Source organism: Hyperolius riggenbachi, chromosome 1 (assembly GCF_040937935.1).
Source record: "Hyperolius riggenbachi isolate aHypRig1 chromosome 1, aHypRig1.pri, whole genome shotgun sequence".
Classification (NCBI taxonomy): Eukaryota; Metazoa; Chordata; class Amphibia; order Anura; family Hyperoliidae; genus Hyperolius; species Hyperolius riggenbachi.
The window spans coordinates 529,878,696-529,901,426 of record NC_090646.1 but is presented as its reverse complement, the minus strand read 5'-3'; the positions used below and the strand labels follow the sequence as shown (position 1 = coordinate 529,901,426).

Genomic DNA, 22,731 nt, shown 5'->3' with positions numbered 1-22,731 from the left:
TTAATGGCAGGTACATTGGTAGCAGGGATTCTGTTTAGTGTCACTATACTTAAGCTTGTGTTTTACCAGCAAATTCCCTGCTAGAAAGGTTCAATACCTCCAATTAGTGTAACCTGCTGCACTCCTCTTAGGGGCTGGGGTGGGTCATACATCTTCAGAAAGCAAACTGCATGATGCCAGGAAAAGTGCAAGTTCCAAAGAGATCAGGCACAGCCGCAGCTGCCTTACCTTGGATTGGACTGTGCGCTGAATCCCAATCACACGGCAGCTGCTAGAAGGCAGCTCTAGTCTACAGGTATATGCCAGAAGCTTAACTCTTCTAGGTTTCCCCTTCTCTGGGCTTTACAAGGCATATATCAGTATATGAGAACCCTGCACAGTCCCAGCGCTGCTGTTAATAAGCCCTGTAAAAGCTCCAGGTTTGCTAGTGGTGTTCAGCTTTTCCTGTGTGAACGAGCTCCTCCTTTGCAGCCACCAACAGAGCTGGTGCCCAATTTCACAGGTGCTCTTTTTAAATGTACACTATTTGGGTCCATACTATTCAGAGAAAGAGTGATGCTACTAGATGCCTGTAAACTGCAAATGTACAGAAAATGCTGCCCGCATGGTTGCTGTGCTGGTCCTATGCCTTTAATAGTCTCTGAATGACTGACCCAGAACAAGACAGCAGATCTGGTGTTTTTACTCATTCTGCACATTTGTCGCAGTTGTGAGACTGAAGATGCAAGATAAAATTCAACAGCCAAAGAGCAATTTAAAATGTGATGGCAAGATGGTGCCTTCCCTTCACTCTCCACTCACTTCAGCTTTCCTATAACCCTTTAGCAGCCAATTTATTTAGACTGAGCATTGCAATTGCTCCAGGACAATTTACTTTAGCACATTTTTTATTTCTTATTTGTTACATTTCCTTGTTTCTAATCAGTACTGCTGTAATGTATATGTATGGCCACTTGTCACCAGGGGGCAGTGTGAGACAATAACAGAGGACTTCTGCTTCCAGTTTCTATTTTTTCTGCTAGTAGAAAGAGATCAAAGCATTCCAAGAATTGACAGTACGACGAGTTCTGCCGACTGAGGTCAAAAGTAGTGCACTTATCTCAAACAAGATAACTCTTTAGAAGCTGCTAATGGGTTAACCACTTCCCGACCTCCCACTACACAGGGGCGGCGGGGAAGTGGAGCCCTGCAGGACGGCCTCACCCACAGAGGCGGCGGTCCATTTAAGGGCATGGGCGGAGCGATCGCGTCATCCGTGACGCGATCCTCCGCCGGCGCCTGTCACCGCTCGCTCGCCGCAACATCCCGCCGGCTATACGGAAGCGCCGGCGGGATGTTAACCCCGCGATCGCCGCATACAAAGTGTATAATACACTTTGTAATGTTTACAAAGTGTATTATACAGGCTGCCTCCTGCCCTGGTGGTCCCAGTGTCCGAGGGACCACCAGGGCAGGCTGCAGCCACCCTAGTCTGCACCCAAACACACTGATTTCTCCCCCCCCTGCCCCAGATCGCCCACAGCACCCATCAGACCCCCCCCCTGCCCACCCCCCAGACCTCTGTTTGCACCCAATCACCCCCCTAATCACCCATCAATCACGCCCTGTCACTATCTGTCAACGCTATTTTTTTTTTTATCCCCCCCCCTGCTCCCTGCCCCCTCCTGATCACCCCCCACCCCTCAGATTCTCCCCAGACCCCCCCCCCCAGACCACCCCCCCCTGTTTACTGTATGCATCTATCCCCCTGATCACCTGTCAATCACCTGTCAATCACCTGTCAATCACCCGTCAATCACCCATCAATCACCCGTCAATCACCCCCTGTCACTGCCACCCATCAATCAGCCCCTAACCTGCCCCTTGCGGGCAATCTGATCACCCCCCCACACCAATAGATCGCCCACAGATCCGACATCAGATCACCTCCCAAATCCATTGTTTACATCTATTCTCTCCTCTAAACACCCACTAATTACCCATCAATCACCCATCAATCACCCCCTATCACCACTTGTCACTTTTACCTATCAGATCAGACCCTAATCTGCCCCTTGCGGGCACCCAATCACCCGCCCACACGCTCAGATTGCCCTCTGACCCCCCCTTATCAATTCACCAGTGCATTAATTACATCTGTTCTTCCCTGTAATAACCCACTGATCACCTGTCAATCACCTGCCAATCACCTATCACCCATCAATCACCCCCTGTCACCCCCTGTCACTGCCACCCATCAATCAGCCCCTAACCTGCCCCTTGCGGGCAATCTGATCACCCACCCACACCATTAGATCGCCCGCAAACCCGCCGTCAGATTACCTCCCAAATGTATCGTTTACATCTGTTATCTTCTCTAAACACCCACTAATTACCCATCAATCACCCCCTATCACCACCTGTCACTGTTACCTATCAGATCAGACCCTAATCTGCCCCTTGCGGGCACCCAATCACCCGCCCACACGCTCAGATTGCCCTCTGACCCCCCCTTATCAATTCACCAGTGCATTAATTACATCTGTTCTTCCCTGTAATAACCCACTGATCACCTGTCAATCACCTGCCAATCACCTATCACCCATCAATCACCCCCTGTCACCCCCTGTCACTGCCACCCATCAATCAGCCCCTAACCTGCCCCTTGCGGGCAATCTGATCACCCACCCACACCATTAGATCGCCCGCAAACCCGCCGTCAGATTACCTCCCAAATGTATCGTTTACATCTGTTATCTTCTCTAAACACCCACTAATTACCCATCAATCACCCCCTATCACCACCTGTCACTGTTACCTATCAGATCAGACCCTAATCTGCCCCTTGCGGGCACCCAATCACCCGCCCACACGCTCAGATTGCCCTCAGACCCCCCCCCCCCCCCTTATCAATTCGCCAGTGCATTAATTACATCTGTCCTTCCCTGTAATAACCCACTGATCACCTGTCAATCACCTGCCAATCACCTATCACCCATCAATCACCCCCTGTCACTGCCACCCAACAATCAGCCCCTAACCTGCCCCTTGCGGGCAATCTGATCACCCACCCACACCAATAGATCGCCCGCAGATCCGACATCAGATCACCACCCAAGCGCAGTGTTTCCATCTATTCTCTCCTCTAAACACCCACTAATTACCCATCAATCACCCATCAATCACTCCCTATCACCACCTGTCACTGTTACCTATCAGATCAGACCCTAATCTGCCCCTTGCGGGCACCCAATCGACCGCCTACACGCTCAGATTGCCCTCAGACCCCCCCTTATCAATTCGCCAGTGCAATATTTACATCTGTTCTCCCCTGTAATAACCCACTGATTACCTGTCAATCACCTATCAATCACCCATCAATCACCCCCTGTCACTGCCACCCATCAATCACCCCCTGTCACTGCCACCCATCAATCACCCGCTGTCACTGCCACCCATCAATCAGCCCCTAACCTGCCCCTTGCGGGCAAACTGATCACCCACCCACACCAATAGATCGCCCGCAGATCCGACATCAGATCACCACCCAAGCGCAGTGTTTCCATCTATTCTCTACCCTAAACACCCACTAATTACCCATCAATCACCCCCTGTCACTGCTACCTATCAGATTAGACCCCTATCTGCCCCTAGGGCACTCAATCACCCGCCCACACCCTCAGAATGCCCTCAGACCCCAGCCCTGATCACCTCGCCAGTGCATTGCTTGCATCCATTCCCCCCTCTAATCACACCTTGAGACACCCATCAATCACCTCCTGTCACCCCCTAGCACACCTACCCATCAGATCAGGCCCCAATTTGCCCCGTGTGGGCTCCTGATCACTCGGCCAAACCCTCAGACCCCCTTCCGATCACCTCCCCAGTGCATGGATTGCATCTATTTTCCCCTCTAACCACCCCCTGAGACACCCATCAATCACCTCCTGTCACCCCCTGGCACTCCTATCCATCAGATCAGGCCCAATACAACCTGTCATCTAAAAGGCCACCCTGCTTATGACCGGTTCCACAAAATTCGCCCCCTCATAGACCACCTGTCATCAAAATTTGCAGATGCTTATACCCCTGAACAGTCATTTTGAGACATTTGGTTTCCAGACTACTCACGGTTTTGGGCCTGTAAAATGCCAGGGCGGTATAGGAACCCCACAAGTGACCCCATTTTAGAAAAAAAAGACACCCCAAGGTATTATGTTAGGTGTATGACGAGTTCATAGAAGATTTAATTTTTTGTCAAAAGTTAGCGGAAATTAATTTTTATTGTTTTTTTTTCACAAAGTGTCATTTTTCACTAACTTGTGACAAAAAATAAAATCTTCTATGAACTCGCCATACACCTAACGGAATACCTTGGGGTGTCTTCTTTCTAAAATGGGGTCACTTGTGGGGTTCCTATACTGCCCTGGCATTTTAGGGGCCCTAAACCGCGAGGAGTAGTCTAGAAAACAAATGCTTCAAAATGACCTGTGAATAGGACGTTGGGCCCCTTAGCGCACCTAGGCTGCAAAAAAGTGTCACACATGTGGTACCGCCGTACTCAGGAAAAGTAGTATAATGTGTTTTGGGGTGTATTTTTACACATACCCATGCTGGGTGGGAGAAATTTCTATGTAAATGGACAATTGTGTGTAAAAAAATCAAACAATTGTCATTTACAGAGATATTTCTCCCACTTAGCATGGGTATGTGTAAAAATACACCCCAAAACGCATTATACTACTTCTCCTGAGTACAGCGGTACCACATGTGTGGCACTTTTTTACACCCTAAGTACGCTAAGGGGCCCAAAGTCCAATGAGTACCTTTAGGATTTCACAGGTCATTTTGCGACATTTGGTTTCAAGACTACTCCTCACGGTTTAGGGCCCCTAAAATGCCAGGGCAGTATAGGAACCCCACAAATGACCCCATTCTAGAAAGAAGACACCCAAAGGTATTCCGTACGGAGTATGGTGAGTTCATAGAAGATTTTATTTTTTGTCACAAGTTAGCGGAAAATGACACTTTGTGAAAAAAAACTATTAAAATCAATTTCCGCTAACTTGTGACAAAAAAATAAAAACTTCTATGAACTCACCATACTCCTAACGGAATACCTTGGGGTGTCTTCTTTCTAAAATGGGGTCATTAGTGGGGTTCCTATACTGCCCTGGCATTTTAGGGGCCCTAAACCGTGAGGAGTAGTCTTGAAACAAAAATGACCTGTGAAATCCTAAAGGTACTCATTGGACTTTGGGCCCCTTAGTGCAGTTAGGGTGCAAAAAAGTGCCACACATGTGGTATCGCCGTACTCGGGAGAAGTAGTACAATGTGTTTTGGGGTGTATTTTTCCACATACCCATGCTGGGTGGGAGAAATACCTCTGTAAATGACAATCTTTTGATTTTTTTACACACAATTGTCCATTTACAGAGGTATTTCTCCCACCCAGCATGGGTATGTGTAAAAATACACCCCAAAACACATTGTACTACTTCTCCCGAGTATGGCGATACCACATGTGTGGCACTTTTTTGCACCCTAACTGCGCTAAAGGGCCCAAAGTCCAATGAGTACCTTTAGGATTTCACAGGTCATTTTGAGAAATTTCGTTTCAAGACTACTCCTCACGGTTTAGGGCCCCTAAAATGCCAGGGCAGTATAGGAACCCCACAAATGACCCCATTTTAGAAAGAAGACACCCCAAGGTATTCCGTTAGGAGTATGGTGAGTTCATAGAAGATTTTGTTTTTTGTCAAAAGTTAGCGGAAATTGATTTTAATTGTGTTTTTTCACAAAGTGTCATTTTCCGCTAACTTGTGACAAAAAATAAAATCTTCTATGAACTCGCCATACTACTAACGGAATACCTTGGGGTGTCTTCTTTCTAAAATGGGGTCATTTGTGGGGTTCCTATACTGCCCTGGCATTTTAGGGGCCCTAAACCGTGAGGAGTAGTCTTGAAACGAAATTTCTCAAAATGACCTGTGAAATCCTAAAGGTACTCATTGGACTTTGGGCCCTTTAGCGCAGTTAGGGTGCAAAAAAGTGCCACACATGTGGTATCGCCGTACTCAGGAGAAGTAGTATAATGTGTTTTGTGGTGTATTTTTACACATACCCATGCTGAGTGGGAGAAATATCTCTGTAAATGGACAATTGTGTGTAAAAAAAATTAACAAATTGTCATTTACAGAGATATTTCTCCCACCCAGCATGGGTATGTGTAAAAATACACCCCAAAACACATTATACTACTTCTCCTGAGTACGGCAATACCACATGTGTGGCACTTTTTTGCAGCCTAACTGCGCTAAGGGGTCCAAAGTCCAATGAGCACCTTTAGGCTTTACAGGGGTGCTTACAATTTAGCACCCCCCAAAATGTCAGGACAGTAAACACACCCCACAAATGATCCCATTTTGGAAAGTAGACCCTTCAAGGTATTCAGAGAGGGGCATGGTGAGTCCGTGGCAGATTTCATTTTTTTTTGTCGCAAGTTAGAAGAAATGGAAACTTTTTTTTTTTTTTTTTTTTCTCACAAAGTGTCATTTTCCGCTTACTTGTGACAAAAAATAATATCTTCTATGAACTCACTATGCCTCTCAGTGAATACTTTGGGATGTCTTCTTTCCAAAATGGGGTCATTTGGGGGGTATTTATACTATCCTGGAATTCTAGCCCCTCATGAAACATGACAGGGGGTCAGAAAAGTCAGAGATGCTTGAAAATGGGAAAATTCACTTTTGGCACCATAGTTTGTAAACGCTATAACTTTTACCCAAACCAATAAATATACACTGAATGGGTTTTTTTTTAATCAAAAACATGTTTGTCCACATTTTTCGCGCTGCATGTATACAGAAATTTTACTTTATTTGAAAAATGTCAGCACAGAAAGTTAAAAAAATCATTTTTTTGCCAAAATTCATGTCTTTTTTGATGAATATAATAAAAAGTAAAAATCGCAGGAGCAATCAAATAGCATCAAAAGAAAGCTTTATTAGTGACAAGAAAAGGAGCCAAAATTCATTTAGGTGGTAGGTTGTATGAGCGAGCAATAAACCGTGAAAGCTGCAGTGGTCTGAATGGAAAAAAAGTGGCCGGTCCTTAAGGGGTAGAAAGCCCTAGGTCCTCAAGTGGTTAAAGGACAACTGTAATGAGAGGGATATGAAGACTGCCATATTTATTTCCTTTTAAACAATAACAGTTACCTGGCTGTCCTTCTGATCCTCTGCCTCTAATACATTTAGCCATAGACGCTGTACAAGCATGAAGCAGATCAGGTGTTTCTGACATTATTGTTAGATCTGATAAGATTAGCCACAAGCTTGTGTTATTCAAACACTACTACATCAGCAGGGCTGCCAGGCAACCTGTATTGTTTAAGGGAGAGTCTGAAGCCAAGGAAAAAAAAAAGGTTTTTACTTTAAAAACCTGTTTAACATAATTGCCCCACCTAAAACGCTGCATCCCCGCTACTGAAAATTCCATAAATCCCCTCAAACTCACCGGGGCACATCGCGGGGCTCGTTCTGCATAGAGGCAGAGCTTTGAGCTGTAGCTCTGCCTCTACATGCGTCCATCAGCGCGGATCGCCGCCTCTCCCTCGCCCCTCTCAGTCTTCCTTCACTGAGATGGACGGTTGAGAGGCGTCGATCGGCGCTGATTGACGCGCATGGAGGCAGAGCTGCAGCTCAATGCTCTGCCTCCCTGGGCAGCAATATCCCCGACCAAGAAAGTCATGGATTTTTGCCCCGGGAGTTTGGGGTTATTAATTGAGTTTTCAGCCGCGGGGATGCGGCGTTGTAGGTGGGGCAATTATGTTAGGCAGGTTTTTAAAGTAAAAACCTGTTTTTTCTTGGCTTCAGAGTCTCTTTAAAAGGAAATAAACATGGTAGCCTCCATATTCTTCTCACTTCAGTTGTCCTTTAAAATGGACTTAATTAAATTAGCGAGGATTAGTAGCAAAGAAAAAAATCACTAAGGATAAATGTACAGACATACATAAAACAAGTTCTTCGTGTACCGTATGGTTTCTGAAATGTTGAAGGTTTTCTTTGAGCGGCTCCATTCAGTTGGACACACACTGAACTATTGCTTTAGTTCAAAACAACATTCTGTGCGAATGGATGCTGTCTGCAGGATTGGCCATGCTGATAGTGGTTTTGATTTGTAACATTATTCCTGTAGGCACTCACAGTTTAACCACTTACCAGATATATTCTACCTCCCTTCTTGTGGATTATGGATTGAACTGCTTCACAGCTCTACTACGCTCAATAGGACATTATTGTGTTTAGGCAAACATATCAACTACCTGTTCACTGAATATTCTGTAGAGACTTCCTGTAGAACAGAGGTACCATTGGATGTGTTCGAAGTATGATCAAATACCATTTTCACACCTCCTGGAGGAATCTGTGCCTACAGCTCTGATAAGCACACAGATTACTGCTTTAAATTTGCAGTAGCTGGGTTCCTGAGGCAAATGTTATTTCTCCTTAAAGTGCTGTTCAATGGCTAGGATAAAAGTGTCCTGTGTTACGACTACAGAAAAGCATTTTCTATCATGTTTATGAGGCTCGCAAGCCTGCACAGTAGAGAGCTGAAATAGCAATCTCGGCCATGGACGTCGAATTCCCCCATCGCACCTGGCTTGGAGGTCAGCAAATGGCTGACTTCAGAGGCTTATCAAGGAAATTATTTTATCCAGTGCTTTCTCAAAAGGCTTTTTGACATTCAGCAATGTCATAAAGATGGATGGGTTTAGAACTCGTGTGCTTTCAATACCACTTAAGCTGTAATGCTATTTCATGTTTCACTGTCAAGTCATCAGATTGACTTTTTTTTCTCCTCCATATAATTAGTCTTATTCAATACACGATATGTCAGAGCTTAGGTTGTTTTAATTGCTGAATTTAGAAAGGTCACGGTGTGATTTCAGACGTTATTTCCCTGAAGATGTGGCTGTGTTACCTGTGATGCTGGCGCGGGCTGAGTGATCTCCCCAGCCGGTCCGTTGTGAGTCCATTCTCCAGCTTCTTCAGCTTCTTATCCTCCTGTTCTGCAGATGGTGGGTACTTCACTTCAGCACTGTAAAAGCAAATGGAAACATGTAATCATATGTTTTCTGTATAGAAACAATCAATTAACATAGCAAACATATTACATTATTATTATTACTCCATGAAAAGACAATACTGGTAATCATTTATGTCCCTGAAGGAGACAAAACATTCTTAGGATTAGATTTATAAAGCCAAGGGATTGCAGCTTTTTGTGCCACCAGATGCTGTCCCTGTCTACATCAGTATCCCCCACCCTCCACCGGCCCAAAAGCTTTGTTGGTCTCTTGTCCACCATGCAAGGTTGGATAAGGGCCTGGACAGTAGTGCCCAACACCTTCAGGCATCATAACTATCTGGCTATCTACTGTTTGGCACTTGTATTAGCCTGAGGAAGCAGGCTCAGACCCGTGAAACACATTGCCTGTGCAAGAAAAAAAAACGTTGTTGTCTGAGACTGTCGTTATTGAGGTAAACCACCTCAACTTTTTTTCGTCTTTACTGATTTTAACTTGGTTTTATCTACCTCCATTGTGCAATAAAAACCCCACCCCTCAGAGGTTGGAGGGGAACCTACTGGTTTTGCGTGACCAAAATTACCGTGACAACCAGTTCCTTTTATCAAGGAGAGCGACCGCATCTAGTCTTACCTGGACACCTCGAGTGGAGTCAGGTAGATTGTCTCCACCTGCTTCAAATGGTTGGTTGCCCCTGCTGAAACCTACCTTTGTGAGTAGCCCTTTCTTGATGATTTTACATCCATTTGATTACTAATATACTACACTATCTGGGCTCCCAATGTCTCTGTGTCTTTTTTTACTAGGGTGACAAGATACTCCATCCCCCACCTTCAGCCCTTGCCCCCTGTGTTACAACCAACCCATCTGGCTGACAACGATAGGGGGATACCATGCAAGGTGAGAATAAAAATCATCCCTCTGACTTTTCAAGGCACCCTTGTCCCACTGTTAACAACAAGGAGCACTTTTCACCTTTAGCATTGGTGGGATAGGAGGCATGCTGGTTTTTCATTTTGTTTTAGCAGGAGAGTTTGAAAACGGTTTCCTACTACCAAAATAAAACTGGAAAACTACCTTTTACAGGATTTATGCTGATTAGTGGTGACTGTAAGCTGAAAACGTGGTTTCCACGGGACTTCTAAATGCACTCATCATTTTGTCTCACATTTAACTGTGCTCATATTTGCTATAGGCATAACACAGGCAAAGAACGCTGCTGCTGGTCCTGGTCCAAATATATAGTGTGACCTGTGACCAGGCCCGTATTTACATCACAGGAGCCCTTAGGCACAGATGTCCTGGCACCCTAGACTTCACCCTCTATGGACCTACAAATAGTGATGCTCAAATACCCCTTTTTAAAATTCGAGTTTGGTCGAATTCGAATAGTAAATTATTCGAGGTCAGTCGAATATTCGAGTCGAATAATTTTTACTATTCGATTCGACCTCGGACTTCGAGCTCACTATTCGAGCCGGTATTCGAGCTCACTATTCGAGCTGACTATTCGAATTGGCCTTAAATAGCTTCCAACACTTGTTTTGAGGGTGAATGATGCAAGAAACATCTTTTTTTCCAAGTAACAACAGCAAGTGATTATGTGGGGATGTTCCTTTAAAAAAAAATGTGGAAAGAGAAGTTGTGTCCTAAATTTTGTTCAGTAGTGTTACTGTATATACTTGTTCTTCTTCTTCTTTATCTTTCTTCTTCTTCTAGATCTTCTTCTTCTATATCTTCTTCTTCTTCTTCTTCTTCTTCTTCATCATCTTCTTCTTCTTCTTCTTCTTCTTCATCATCTTCTTCTTCATCTTCTTCATCTTCTTCTTCATCTTCATCTTCTTCTTCATCTTCATCTTCTTCATCTTCTTCTTCTTCATCTTCTTCTTCTTCTTCTTCTTCATCTTCTTCTTCTTCATCTTCTTCTTCTTCATCTTCTTCTTCTTCATCTTCTTCATCTTCTTCTTCTTCATCTTCTTCATCTTCTTCTTCTTCTTCTTCATCTTCTTCTTCTTCATCTTCTTCTTCTTCATCTTCTTCATCTTCTTCTTCTTTTTCATCTTCTTTTTCATCTTCTTCTTCATCTTCTTCTTCATCTTCTTCTTCATCTTCTTCTTCTTCATCTTCTTCATCTTCTTCTTCTTTATCTTCTTCTTCTTTTTCATCTTCTTCTTCATCATCTTCACGTATTTCTCTTTTCAATTTTTTTTTAAAGAAATGCAGCTATTTTTAAGCGTAACAAATAGTTGGTGGGCGCACGCATGTTGGAAGCGCCATTGTATGTGCTCCCTGGCAGTGGAAACACAAAGACAGCAGGAGGTAAATTCAGCAGCAGGAGGAGGAGGATGAGTGTGTGGCAGCAGGCAGTCAATGAGGCAGGCAGCTCGCCGTGACATAATAGCCCTGGTACCTAGCGGTGATACCAGGGCTGTAAATAAACACAACAGGAGGTCCCAGACAGCGGTCGTGCAGCCCACATTGTGTCCAATACACAACTGGGACAACACAGTTTTCAACCCGGGCACCTCAGAAAAATTAAACCTTTTTTTTTTTTAATGGTTTTTTGGTTTTTGGTTTTACAACCAATATAGCTATTGTTTGACGTAATAGCTGGTGGCAGAGTGGCAGCAGAAGAAGGTAATGCTGTGTACCCTGGCAGTGGGAAACACAGACAGACAGCAGCAGCAGGAGGAGGAATGGAGGAGTAGGCGAGCAGCTATTGTTTGACGTAATAGCTGGTGGCAGAGTGGCAGCAGAAGGTAAATCATCTGTGTACCCTGGCAGTGGGAAACACAGACAGACAGCAGCAGCAGCAGCAGGAGGAGGTGTGGAGGAGCAGTGTGAGTGTGGCAGCAGGTAGGCAGCGTGACATAATAGCCCTGGTACCTAGCGGTGATACCAGGGCTGTAAATAAACACAACAGGAGGTCCCAGACAGCGGTCGTGCAGCCCACATTGTGTCCAATACACAACTGGGACAACACAGTTTTCAACCCGGGCACCTCAGAAAAATTAAACCTTTTTTTTTTTTTAATGGTTTTTTGGTTTTTGGTTTTACAACCAATATAGCTATTGTTTGACGTAATAGCTGGTGGCAGAGTGGCAGCAGAAGAAGGTAATGCTGTGTACCCTGGCAGTGGGAAACACAGACAGACAGCAGCAGCAGGAGGAGGAATGGAGGAGTAGGCGAGCAGCTATTGTTTGACGTAATAGCTGGTGGCAGAGTGGCAGCAGAAGGTAAATCATCTGTGTACCCTGGCAGTGGGAAACACAGACAGACAGCAGCAGCAGCAGCAGGAGGAGGTGTGGAGGAGCAGTGTGAGTGTGGCAGCAGGTAGGCAGCGTGACATAATAGCCCTGGTACCTAGCGGTGATACCAGGGCTGTAAATAAACACAACAGGAGGTCCCAGACAGCGGTCGTGCAGCCCACATTGTGTCCAATACACAACTGGGACAACACAGTTTTCAACCCGGGCACCTCAGAAAAATTAAACCTTTTTTTTTTTTTAATGGTTTTTTGGTTTTTGGTTTTACAACCAATATAGCTATTGTTTGACGTAATAGCTGGTGGCAGAGTGGCAGCAGAAGAAGGTAATTCTGTGTACCCTGGCAGTGGGAAACACAGACAGACAGCAGCAGCAGGAGGAGGAATGGAGGAGTAGGCGAGCAGCTATTGTTTGACGTAATAGCTGGTGGCAGAGTGGCAGCAGAAGGTAAATCATCTGTGTACCCTGGCAGTGGGAAACACAGACAGACAGCAGCAGCAGCAGCAGGAGGAGGTGTGGAGGAGCAGTGTGAGTGTGGCAGCAGGTAGGCAGCGTGACATAATAGCCCTGGTACCTAGCGGTGATACCAGGGCTGTAAATAAACACAACAGGAGGTCCCAGACAGCGGTCGTGCAGCCCACATTGTGTCCAATACACAACTGGGACAACACAGTTTTCAACCCGGGCACCTCAGAAAAATTAAACCTTTTTTTTTTTTTAATGGTTTTTTGGTTTTTGGTTTTACAACCAATATAGCTATTGTTTGACGTAATAGCTGGTGGCAGAGTGGCAGCAGAAGAAGGTAATGCTGTGTACCCTGGCAGTGGGAAACACAGACAGACAGCAGCAGCAGGAGGAGGAATGGAGGAGTAGGCGAGCAGCTATTGTTTGACGTAATAGCTGGTGGCAGAGTGGCAGCAGAAGGTAAATCATCTGTGTACCCTGGCAGTGGGAAACACAGACAGACAGCAGCAGCAGCAGCAGGAGGAGGTGTGGAGGAGCAGTGTGAGTGTGGCAGCAGGTAGGCAGCGTGACATAATAGCCCTGGTACCTAGCGGTGATACCAGGGCTGTAAATAAACACAACAGGAGGTCCCAGACAGCGGTCGTGCAGCCCACATTGTGTCCAATACACAACTGGGACAACACAGTTTTCAACCCGGGCACCTCAGAAAAATTAAACCTTTTTTTTTTTTTAATGGTTTGTTTGGGTTTTGGTTTTGCAACCAATATAGCTATTGTTTGACGTAATAGCTGGTGGCAGAGTGGCAGCAGAAGAAGGTAATTCTGTGTACCCTGGCAGTGGGAAACACAGACAGACAGCAGCAGCAGGAGGAGGAATGGAGGAGTAGGCGAGCAGCTATTGTTTGACGTAATAGCTGGTGGCAGAGTGGCAGCAGAAGGTAAATCATCTGTGTACCCTGGCAGTGGGAAACACATACAGACAGCAGCAGCAGCAGCAGCAGGAGGAGGTGTGGAGGAGCAGTGTGAGTGTGGCAGCAGGTAGGCAGCGTGACATAATAGCCCTGGTACCTAGCGGTGATACCAGGGCTGTAAATAAACACAACAGGAGGTCCCAGACAGCGGTCGTGCAGCCCACATTGTGTCCAATACACAACTGGGACAACACAGTTTTCAACCCGGGCACCTCCGAAAAATTAAACCTTTTATTTTTTTTAATGGTTTGTTTGGTTTTGGTTTTGCAACCAATATAGCTATTGTTTGACGTAATAGCTGGTGGCAGAGTGGCAGCAGAAGAAGGTAATTCTGTGTACCCTGGCAGTGGGAAACACAGACAGACAGCAGAAGGGCAGTACACAGCAGCCCACTGTAGGTGTAAAATGTGTGGCTGCAGGCGACGTAATAGTCAAAGTGAACCAGGCTGGCTTAGTGAGCAGGAGCCAGGAGGTGGTAAAGGGTGGTAAGGCACATTAACGATGGTTCCGGCAGCCAGTTCATGTCCCCCTCTCGCCGACAACAGGGGCCAGGAACTCGCCTTCCACCCACGCCTGGTTCATCTTGAGAAACGTCAGTCTGTCCACAGACTTGTGAGACAGACGTGAGCGTTTCTCGGTGACCACGCCACCAGCTGCACTGAAGCAGCGCTCGGACAGCACGCTGGAAGGGGGGCAGGACAGCACTTCCAGGGCGTACTGCGCCAGCTCGCTCCAGATCTCCATGCGCTTGACCCAATACTCCATGGGATCAACAGGGGCATCGCTGTCAAGCCCGCTGTACGACCCCATGTAGTCAGCCACCATGCGGGTCAGGCGCTGGCTGTGACCGGAGGAGGATGCTGCTGCATGCATCTCCTCTCTAGTCACTGCTGCCGGAGCCTCTACAGTCCTGTAGAGCTCGTGGCTGAGAGACAGCAGGTCTGTGGGGCGCTTGCTGCTGCTGGATGCAGGCACCTGCTGCTGCCTCTGTGCTGGCTGCTGGACAGTGGGGGTGGAAGGCTGGGGGAAGGCTTCCTCCAAGCGCTCAACAAGGGCCTGCTGCAAGCTCCTTATTTGTTGCGCTGGGTCTCCTCCTGCAGGCGGCAGGAACTGGCTCAACTTCCCCTTGAGGCGTGGGTCCAACATCATGCTGATCCAGATGTCCTCCCTCTGCTTCATCTGGATCACCCTGGGGTCCCTGCGCAGGCACGTCAGCATGTGCGCTGCCATTGGGAAGAGGCGGGCCACGTCTGCTGGCACATCGACGTCAGTGCTGTCCTCATCCTCCTCCTCTGCCGCCTCATCCTCTCTCCACCCCCGCACCAACTCAGCTGCGCTGTGCTGATCCCCCTCATCAGCAGCCAGGTCAGGGACCTCCACCAAGTCCTCCTCCTCCTCCCCCTCAGAGGTGGACTGCGCAGCTGGTTGCCGCTCCTGCTGGTCCAAGGCTGCCGCTCCCTGTTCCAGCAAAGCATCGAGGGCCCTGTTCAGCAGAGAAACCAGGGGCACCCACTCGCAGACCATAGCATGGTCCCTGCTCACCATGTTTGTGGCCTGCAGGAAGGGAGCCAGCACAAAGCACACCTGCTGCATGTGCCTCCAGTCATCATCGGGGACGATGGACGGGATGTTGCTGGTCTTGTCCCTTCTCTGAGCTGCGGAAACAGTGGCCAGGGCAAGGTACTGGTTGACAGCGTGCCTCTGTTCAACCAGACGCTCCAACATCGCCAGGGTGGAGTTCCAGCGAGTCGGAACGTCAAGGATCAGCCGATGGCGTGGCAGATCCAGCTCCTTTTGCACGTCTTCCAGGCTCGCACAGGCTGCAGCCGAGCGCCGGAAGTGACGCACAACATTCCTTGCCATTTCCAGCAGTTCGCCCATCCCCTGGTAGGTGCGCAGGAACTTCTGCACCACCAGGTTCAGCACGTGGGCAAGACAGGGGATGTGGGTCAGGTTTCCCCTGTCTATTGCGGCAACCAGATTGGCCCCATTGTCGGCCACCACCTCTCCGACTCTGAGGCCTCTGGGGGTCAGCCAAATCCTCTCCTGCTCCTGGAGTTTGGCCAACACATGGGTTGCCGTCAGCTTGGTCTTCCCAAGGCTGACCAAGTGCAGCAGCGCTTGGCAGTGGCGGGCCTTCACGCTGCTGCTGAGGCGGGGGGTTTGGCCAGGTGTGCCGGAGGATGGCAGAGGATCGGAGGAACCTGCTGCAGTTCCCCTGACCCTGCGGGGTGGCACCACCCACTGTGTTGCTGCTGCTGCTGTGCCCGCTGCTGCTCTCCCATCCTCACCCCCTTCCACCAAGCTGACCCAGTGGACAGTGAAGGACAGGTAGCGGCCTGTCCCGAAGCGGCTGCTCCAGGAGTCCATGGTGACGTGGACCCTTTCACCAACCGCGTGCTCCAGCCCTCGCTCCACATTGGCCATCACAAAGCGGTGCAGTGCAGGAATGGCCTTGCGGGCAAAGAAGTGTCTGCTGGGGAGCTGCCAGTCTGGGGCTGCGCAAGCAAGCAGCGCACGAATGTCGCTCCCCTCCTGCACGAGCGTGTACGGCAGGAGTTGGGAGCACATGGCCCGTGCCAGCAAGCCGTTCAGCTGCCGCACGCGTGGCCTTTTGCTGGCACGGGAATCAGCAGACACAGCGGAGGAGGCCACTGAGGACTGGCTGCCAGAACAGGCCTCAGTGTCGGCGGCAGGAGTTGCAGAGGGGGGAGGAGCAGTGCGTTTCCGCACTCCTGCTGGTGCTGCTGGAGGAGCAGGAGGGCGGGTGGCTGCTGTTGCTGCTGCTGCTGCTGAAGGCTGTGCAGTGATGGGTGTGGTGCCACTGCCAGCACCAGATGCCTTCAGCCTCTGGAACTCCTCATGCTGGTGGAAATGTTTAGCCGCAAGGTGGTTGATGAGCGAGCTGGTGCAGAACTTTAAGGGGTCTGCACCTCTGCTCAACTTCCGCTGACAGTGGTTGCAAGTGGCGTACTTGCTGTACACAGTGGGCATGGTGAAATATCGCCAGATTGGTGACTTAAACATCCCCCTACGGCATGGAAGCGCTGCTGCCTGTCTCCCTGTGGTGGTTGGGGGGGGGGGGCTTGGGGGGCTTGGGTGCGGCTGGTGGTGGTACTGGCAGATGCTGCTGCTGCTGCTGCTGAGCCTGAGACACCAGCAGGCTGTGGGACCTGCCTACTGCTGCTGCCAATGCTTGCAATGATGCGCCTCCTTGCAAGGCCCACAAGAGCATCCTCCTCCTCCTCCTCAGAGCTGCTGAGGACGACATCCCCTGGAGGTGGTGGCACCCAGTCTCTGTCTGTCACCGGGTCATCATCATCCTCCCCCTCCTGAAACATGTCCTGCTGGGATGAGGACCCCCCAAACTCCTCTCCTGATGCATGGATGGGCTGCTTGACTGTCGCCACAGTCTTGCTGTCCAATCCCTCATCCCCCAAAGTGCCCATCAGCATCTCCTCCTCAAGATCGCCAACAACAGCAGACAATTTACTCATGATGCCTGGGGTCAAAAGACTGCTGAATGACAGGTCGGCGAGTGACGGTGAACTGGCCTCCTCCCCAGACCCTGCTGGGCGGCTGCTGCGAACAGAAGTGGTGGTGGTGGTGGTGGTGAGGGTGGAGGCCTCGGATGCAGAGCTGATGGCGGGCTGCTCATCCTCCGTCATGAGTTGCACCACAGTGTCTGCATCCTTTTCCTCAATGGGACGTTTCCGACCCGGCTGGAGGAAAATGGGAGCAGGTGCTACACGCTGCTGCTGCTGTGTCTCTGCAGCGTGAGTTGCAGATGCTCCTGCTGGGCGGCGCCCAAGGCGTCCACGGCCAGTGGCTATGGGAGGAATGTTAGCCACTGACGCTGCTGCTGCTGCTGCGGAACTGTGCATGGTGGCGCGCCCGCGGCCGCGGCTTGCCACAATGCTGCTCCCTCTCCTCCTGATTCCCTTGCTGCCCTTCCCCTTGCCCAAACCGCGCTGGCTGCCACTTCCAGACATCTTCAATGTTTTGGGCGTATAGAGAAAAGTTTTTTAAAAGGGCGGCTGAAAAGTGGGGTACTTTAATGGAGTGGGTTGGTTGGTGAGGTGACTGAGTGAGTGTCCCCTAGTACAGTAAGTAAGTAGTAACAGTCAGGAAGTACAACTAGCAGTTACAATAATCAGTAGTAATCACAAGTAAATTTAGTGTGTGTACACTCAGACAGTGAGTGCACGCACGCAGGAGCTAGTAGCCTATGGACAGTGACTGAGTGTCCTAGACTCCTAGTACAGTAAGAGTAAGTAGTAACAGTAAGTAGAACTAACTAATTACGATAATCAATCAGCGATCAGAAGGAAATAGAGTGTGTGTTGTGTGTGTACACTCAGACAGTGAGTGCACGCACGCAGGAGCTAGTAGCCTATGAACACAGTGACTGAGTGTCCTAGACTCCTAGTACAGTAAGAGTAAGTAGTAACAGTAAGTAGAACTAACTAATTACAATAATCAATCAGCGATCAGAAGGAAATGGAGTGTGGGTGTGTGTACACTCAGACAGTGAGTGCACGCACGCAGGAGCTAGTAGCCTATGAACACAGTGACTGAGTGTCCTAGACTCCTAGTACAGTAAGAGTAAGTAGTAACAGTAAGTAGAACTAACTAATTACAATAATCAATCAGCGATCAGAAGGAAATGGAGTGTGGGTGTGTGTACACTCAGACAGTGAGTGACCGCACGCAGGAGCTAGTAGCCTATGGACAGTGACTGAGTGTCCTAGACTCCTAGTACAGTAAGAGTAACTAGTAACAGTAAGTAGAACTAACTAATTACAATAATCAATCAGCGATCAGAAGGAAATGGAGTGTGGGTGTGTGTACACTCAGACAGTGAGTGCACGCACGCAGGAGCTAGTAGCCTATGAACACAGTGACTGAGTGTCCTAGACTCCTAGTACAGTAAGAGTAAGTAGTAACAGTAAGTAGAACTAACTAATTACAATAATCAATCAGCGATCAGAAGGAAATGGAGTGTGGGTGTGTGTACACTCAGACAGTGAGTGCACGCACGCAGGAGCTAGTAGCCTATGAACACAGTGACTGAGTGTCCTAGACTCCTAGTACAGTAAGAGTAAGTAGTAACAGTAAGTAGAACTAACTAATTACAATAATCAATCAGCGATCAGAAGGAAATGGAGTGTGGGTGTGTGTACACTCAGACAGTGAGTGCACGCACGCAGGAGCTAGTAGCCTATGAACACAGTGACTGAGTGTCCTAGACTCCTAGTACAGTAAGAGTAAGTAGTAACAGTAAGTAGAACTAACTAATTACAATAATCAATCAGCGATCAGAAGGAAATGGAGTGTGGGTGTGTGTACACTCAGACAGTGAGTGACCGCACGCAGGAGCTAGTAGCCTATGGACAGTGACTGAGTGTCCTAGACTCCTAGTACAGTAAGAGTAACTAGTAACAGTAAGTAGAACTAACTAATTACAATAATCAATCAGCGATCAGAAGGAAATGGAGTGTGGGTGTGTGTACACTCAGACAGTGAGTGCACGCACGCAGGAGCTAGTAGCCTATGAACACAGTGACTGAGTGTCCTAGACTCCTAGTACAGTAAGAGTAAGTAGTAACAGTAAGAAGAACTAACTAATTACAATAATCAATCAGCGATCAGAAGGAAATGGAGTGTGGGTGTGTGTACACTCAGACAGTGAGTGCACGCACGCAGGAGCTAGTAGCCTATGAACACAGTGACTGAGTGTCCTAGACTCCTAGTACAGTAAGAGTAAGTAGTAACAGTAAGTAGAACTAACTAATTACAATAATCAATCAGCGATCAGAAGGGTGTGTGTACACTCAGACAGTGAGTGCACGCACGCAGGAGCTAGTAGCCTATGAACACAGTGACTGAGTGTCCTAGACTCCTAGTACAGTAAGAGTAAGTAGTAACAGTAAAAAGAACTAACTAATTACAATAATCAATCAGCGATCAGAAGGAAATGGAGTGTGGGTGTGTGTACACTCAGACAGTGAGTGCACGCACGCAGGAGCTAGTAGCCTATGAACACAGTGACTGAGTGTCCTAGACTCCTAGTACAGTAAGAGTAAGTAGTAACAGTAAGTAGAACTAACTAATTACAATAATCAATCAGCGATCAGAAGGAAATGGAGTGTGGGTGTGTGTACACTCAGACAGTGAGTGCACGCACGCAGGAGCTAGTAGCCTATGAACACAGTGACTGAGTGTCCTAGACTCCTAGTACAGTAAGAGTAAGTAGTAACAGTAAGTAGAACTAACTAATTACAATAATCAATCAGCGATCAGAAGGAAATGGAGTGTGGGTGTGTGTACACTCAGACAGTGAGTGACCGCACGCAGGAGCTAGTAGCCTATGGACAGTGACTGAGTGTCCTAGACTCCTAGTACAGTAAGAGTAACTAGTAACAGTAAGTAGAACTAACTAATTACAATAATCAATCAGCGATCAGAAGGAAATGGAGTGTGGGTGTGTGTACACTCAGACAGTGAGTGCACGCACGCAGGAGCTAGTAGCCTATGAACACAGTGACTGAGTGTCCTAGACTCCTAGTACAGTAAGAGTAAGTAGTAACAGTAAGAAGAACTAACTAATTACAATAATCAATCAGCGATCAGAAGGAAATGGAGTGTGGGTGTGTGTACACTCAGACAGTGAGTGCACGCACGCAGGAGCTAGTAGCCTATCAACACAGTGACTGAGTGTCCTAGACTCCTAGTACAGTAAGAGTAAGTAGTAACAGTAAGTAGAACTAACTAATTACAATAATCAATCAGCGATCAGAAGGAAATGGAGTGTGGGTGTGTGTACACTCAGACAGTGAGTGCACGCACGCAGGAGCTAGTAGCCTATGAACACAGTGACTGAGTGTCCTAGACTCCTAGTACAGTAAGAGTAAGTAGTAACAGTAAGTAGAACTAACTAATTACAATAATCAATCAGCGATCAGAAGGAAATAGAGTGTGGGTGGTGTGTGTACACTCAGACAGTGAGTGACCGCACGCAGGAGCTAGTAGCCTATGAACACAGTGACTGAGTGTCCTAGACTCCTAGTACAGTAAGAGTAAGTAGTAACAGTAAGTAGAACTAACTAATTACGATAATCAATCAGCGATCAGAAGGAAATGGAGTGTGGGTGTGTGTACACTCAGACAGTGAGTGCACGCACGCAGGAGCTAGTAGCCTATGGACAGTGACCGAGTGTCCTAGACTCCTAGTACAGTAAGAGTAAGTAGTAACAGTAAGTACAACTAACTAATTACGATAATCAATCAGCGATCAGAAGGAAATAGAGTGTGTGTTGTGTGTGTACACTCAGACAGTGAGTGCAGTGCGCACACGCAGGAGCTAGTAGCCTATATGAACAGTGACAGTGAGTGTCCCTACGGGTACAGTAAGAGTAAGTAGTAAGTAAGTACAACTAAATAACAATAATCTATCAGTAATCAGAAGGAAATAGAGTGTGTGTACACACAGACAGTGAGTGAGTGCACACACGCAGGAGCTAGCTAGTAGCCTATAAACAGTGACAGTCAGTGAGTGTCCTACTCCTAGTACAGTATAACTACAATACTATTAGTAAAGGACAGCAGAAATACTGGTATAGATGAGAGAAATAAACAGAGGACAGCTGCCCACAGAGGCAAGGCCCCCCTGAGGCCTAAACCTGTAAGCTTGCAGCAGCTGCCTGTCTCTAATGTAACACACAAGCTACTAACTAAAATACAATGTCTATCTAACTAACAACAATATAGGTGTATATGGCAGGTGTAGGTGAGCAAAAACGCTAGGTAAATGATCACAATAGAGCACTTGCTAAGCCAAAGCACAAAGGAGCAACTCTCTCTCTGTACAAGTCTCAGGCAAGCATGGAGAAACGGAACATGGCGGCCGCTATTTATAGGGTAGGGGCTGGCCAGGGTCCCCCTCTGTGATTGGCTGCCGTCAGAGGGCCTGGGAGCCCTCTGATTGGCTCTAAGGACATCAATCTGGGCTATGACGCTATTCGAGCTCGGTACCGAGCTCGAATAGCGCCGGGTTGCTCGAATAGCTCGAATAGTGAATGGGCTATTCGAGTGTACTCGGATAGCCCATTCGAATAGCTCCAGCTATTCGGAGCTCGAATACCGACCTCGAATAGCTGGAAAAGAGCTCGAATATTCGAGCTACTCGAATATTCGAGCTCTGCTGAGCACCACTGCCTACAAACCCCACCAAACTGCACCACAGGCTGGCTGGCTTTCCCAGCTGTCAGTTCTCCCTTACTTCCCTTGCCCGTCATAGGTAGTTACAGGTGCCTCTTAGCATTAGGTAGCCAGAGCTATCCTCAGTATTAAGAAGCTAGAGGAGCCCCCCAAATATTAGATAACTAGCGGAACCTCAGTATTAAGTAGCTAGAGGTTGCCCTGACTGAAGGGAGATCTGGTCTGTGGAATGCCAAGACCCGAGTGAGTAACCTCTCATTTACACTCCGCTCGGGACTCTGCATAGGAAAGAAGGGAGAGAGGCACTAAGTGAGAGGAGTGAGCTGCTTTTCCATCATCAGGCGCCTGTAGGCGCGAGCCTACAGTGCCTTATGGTAAATCCAGCCCTGCCTGTGACTGTACATTGCACTCTATGGGAATTAGCACTTGCTTCGTCTTCCTGGCTGGCCTCCTGTCAGTGCTCTCATAAGGCTCATTATAGAGACATTCCACTGCAATCTGCTCTGGCTGTCCAGAAAGACACAGTGAGCCCCAACAATCAGCATGTTCAGCATATGGCAAACATGAAGCAAGTATAGGAATAGTTACAAGTGTTTCCAAAACTGATAGATGTTCTTTTAAACCAGTAACAATGTAGCTTGGCTGGACATCCTGCAGGCGCTACTTCAGTGTTTGCAGATTTTGTAACCTGCATACAACCCTCTCAGACCAGGGGTCAGAGCAGGATCATCCACAAGGCAACC

General features: G+C 47.9%; 1 protein-coding gene across 1 annotated transcript in view; it reads right to left on the bottom strand.

Annotated features, from left to right (window-relative positions):
* Window positions 1–22,731, bottom strand: part of SRRM4 (serine/arginine repetitive matrix 4) — a 272,219-nt gene that overhangs the window by 112,114 nt on the left and 137,374 nt on the right. The window contains exon 2 of the mRNA XM_068246294.1: window positions 8,962–9,078. Within this exon, the coding sequence (XP_068102395.1) occupies window positions 8,962–9,078 (117 nt within the window). The remainder of the gene's footprint in view (window positions 1–8,961; window positions 9,079–22,731) is intronic.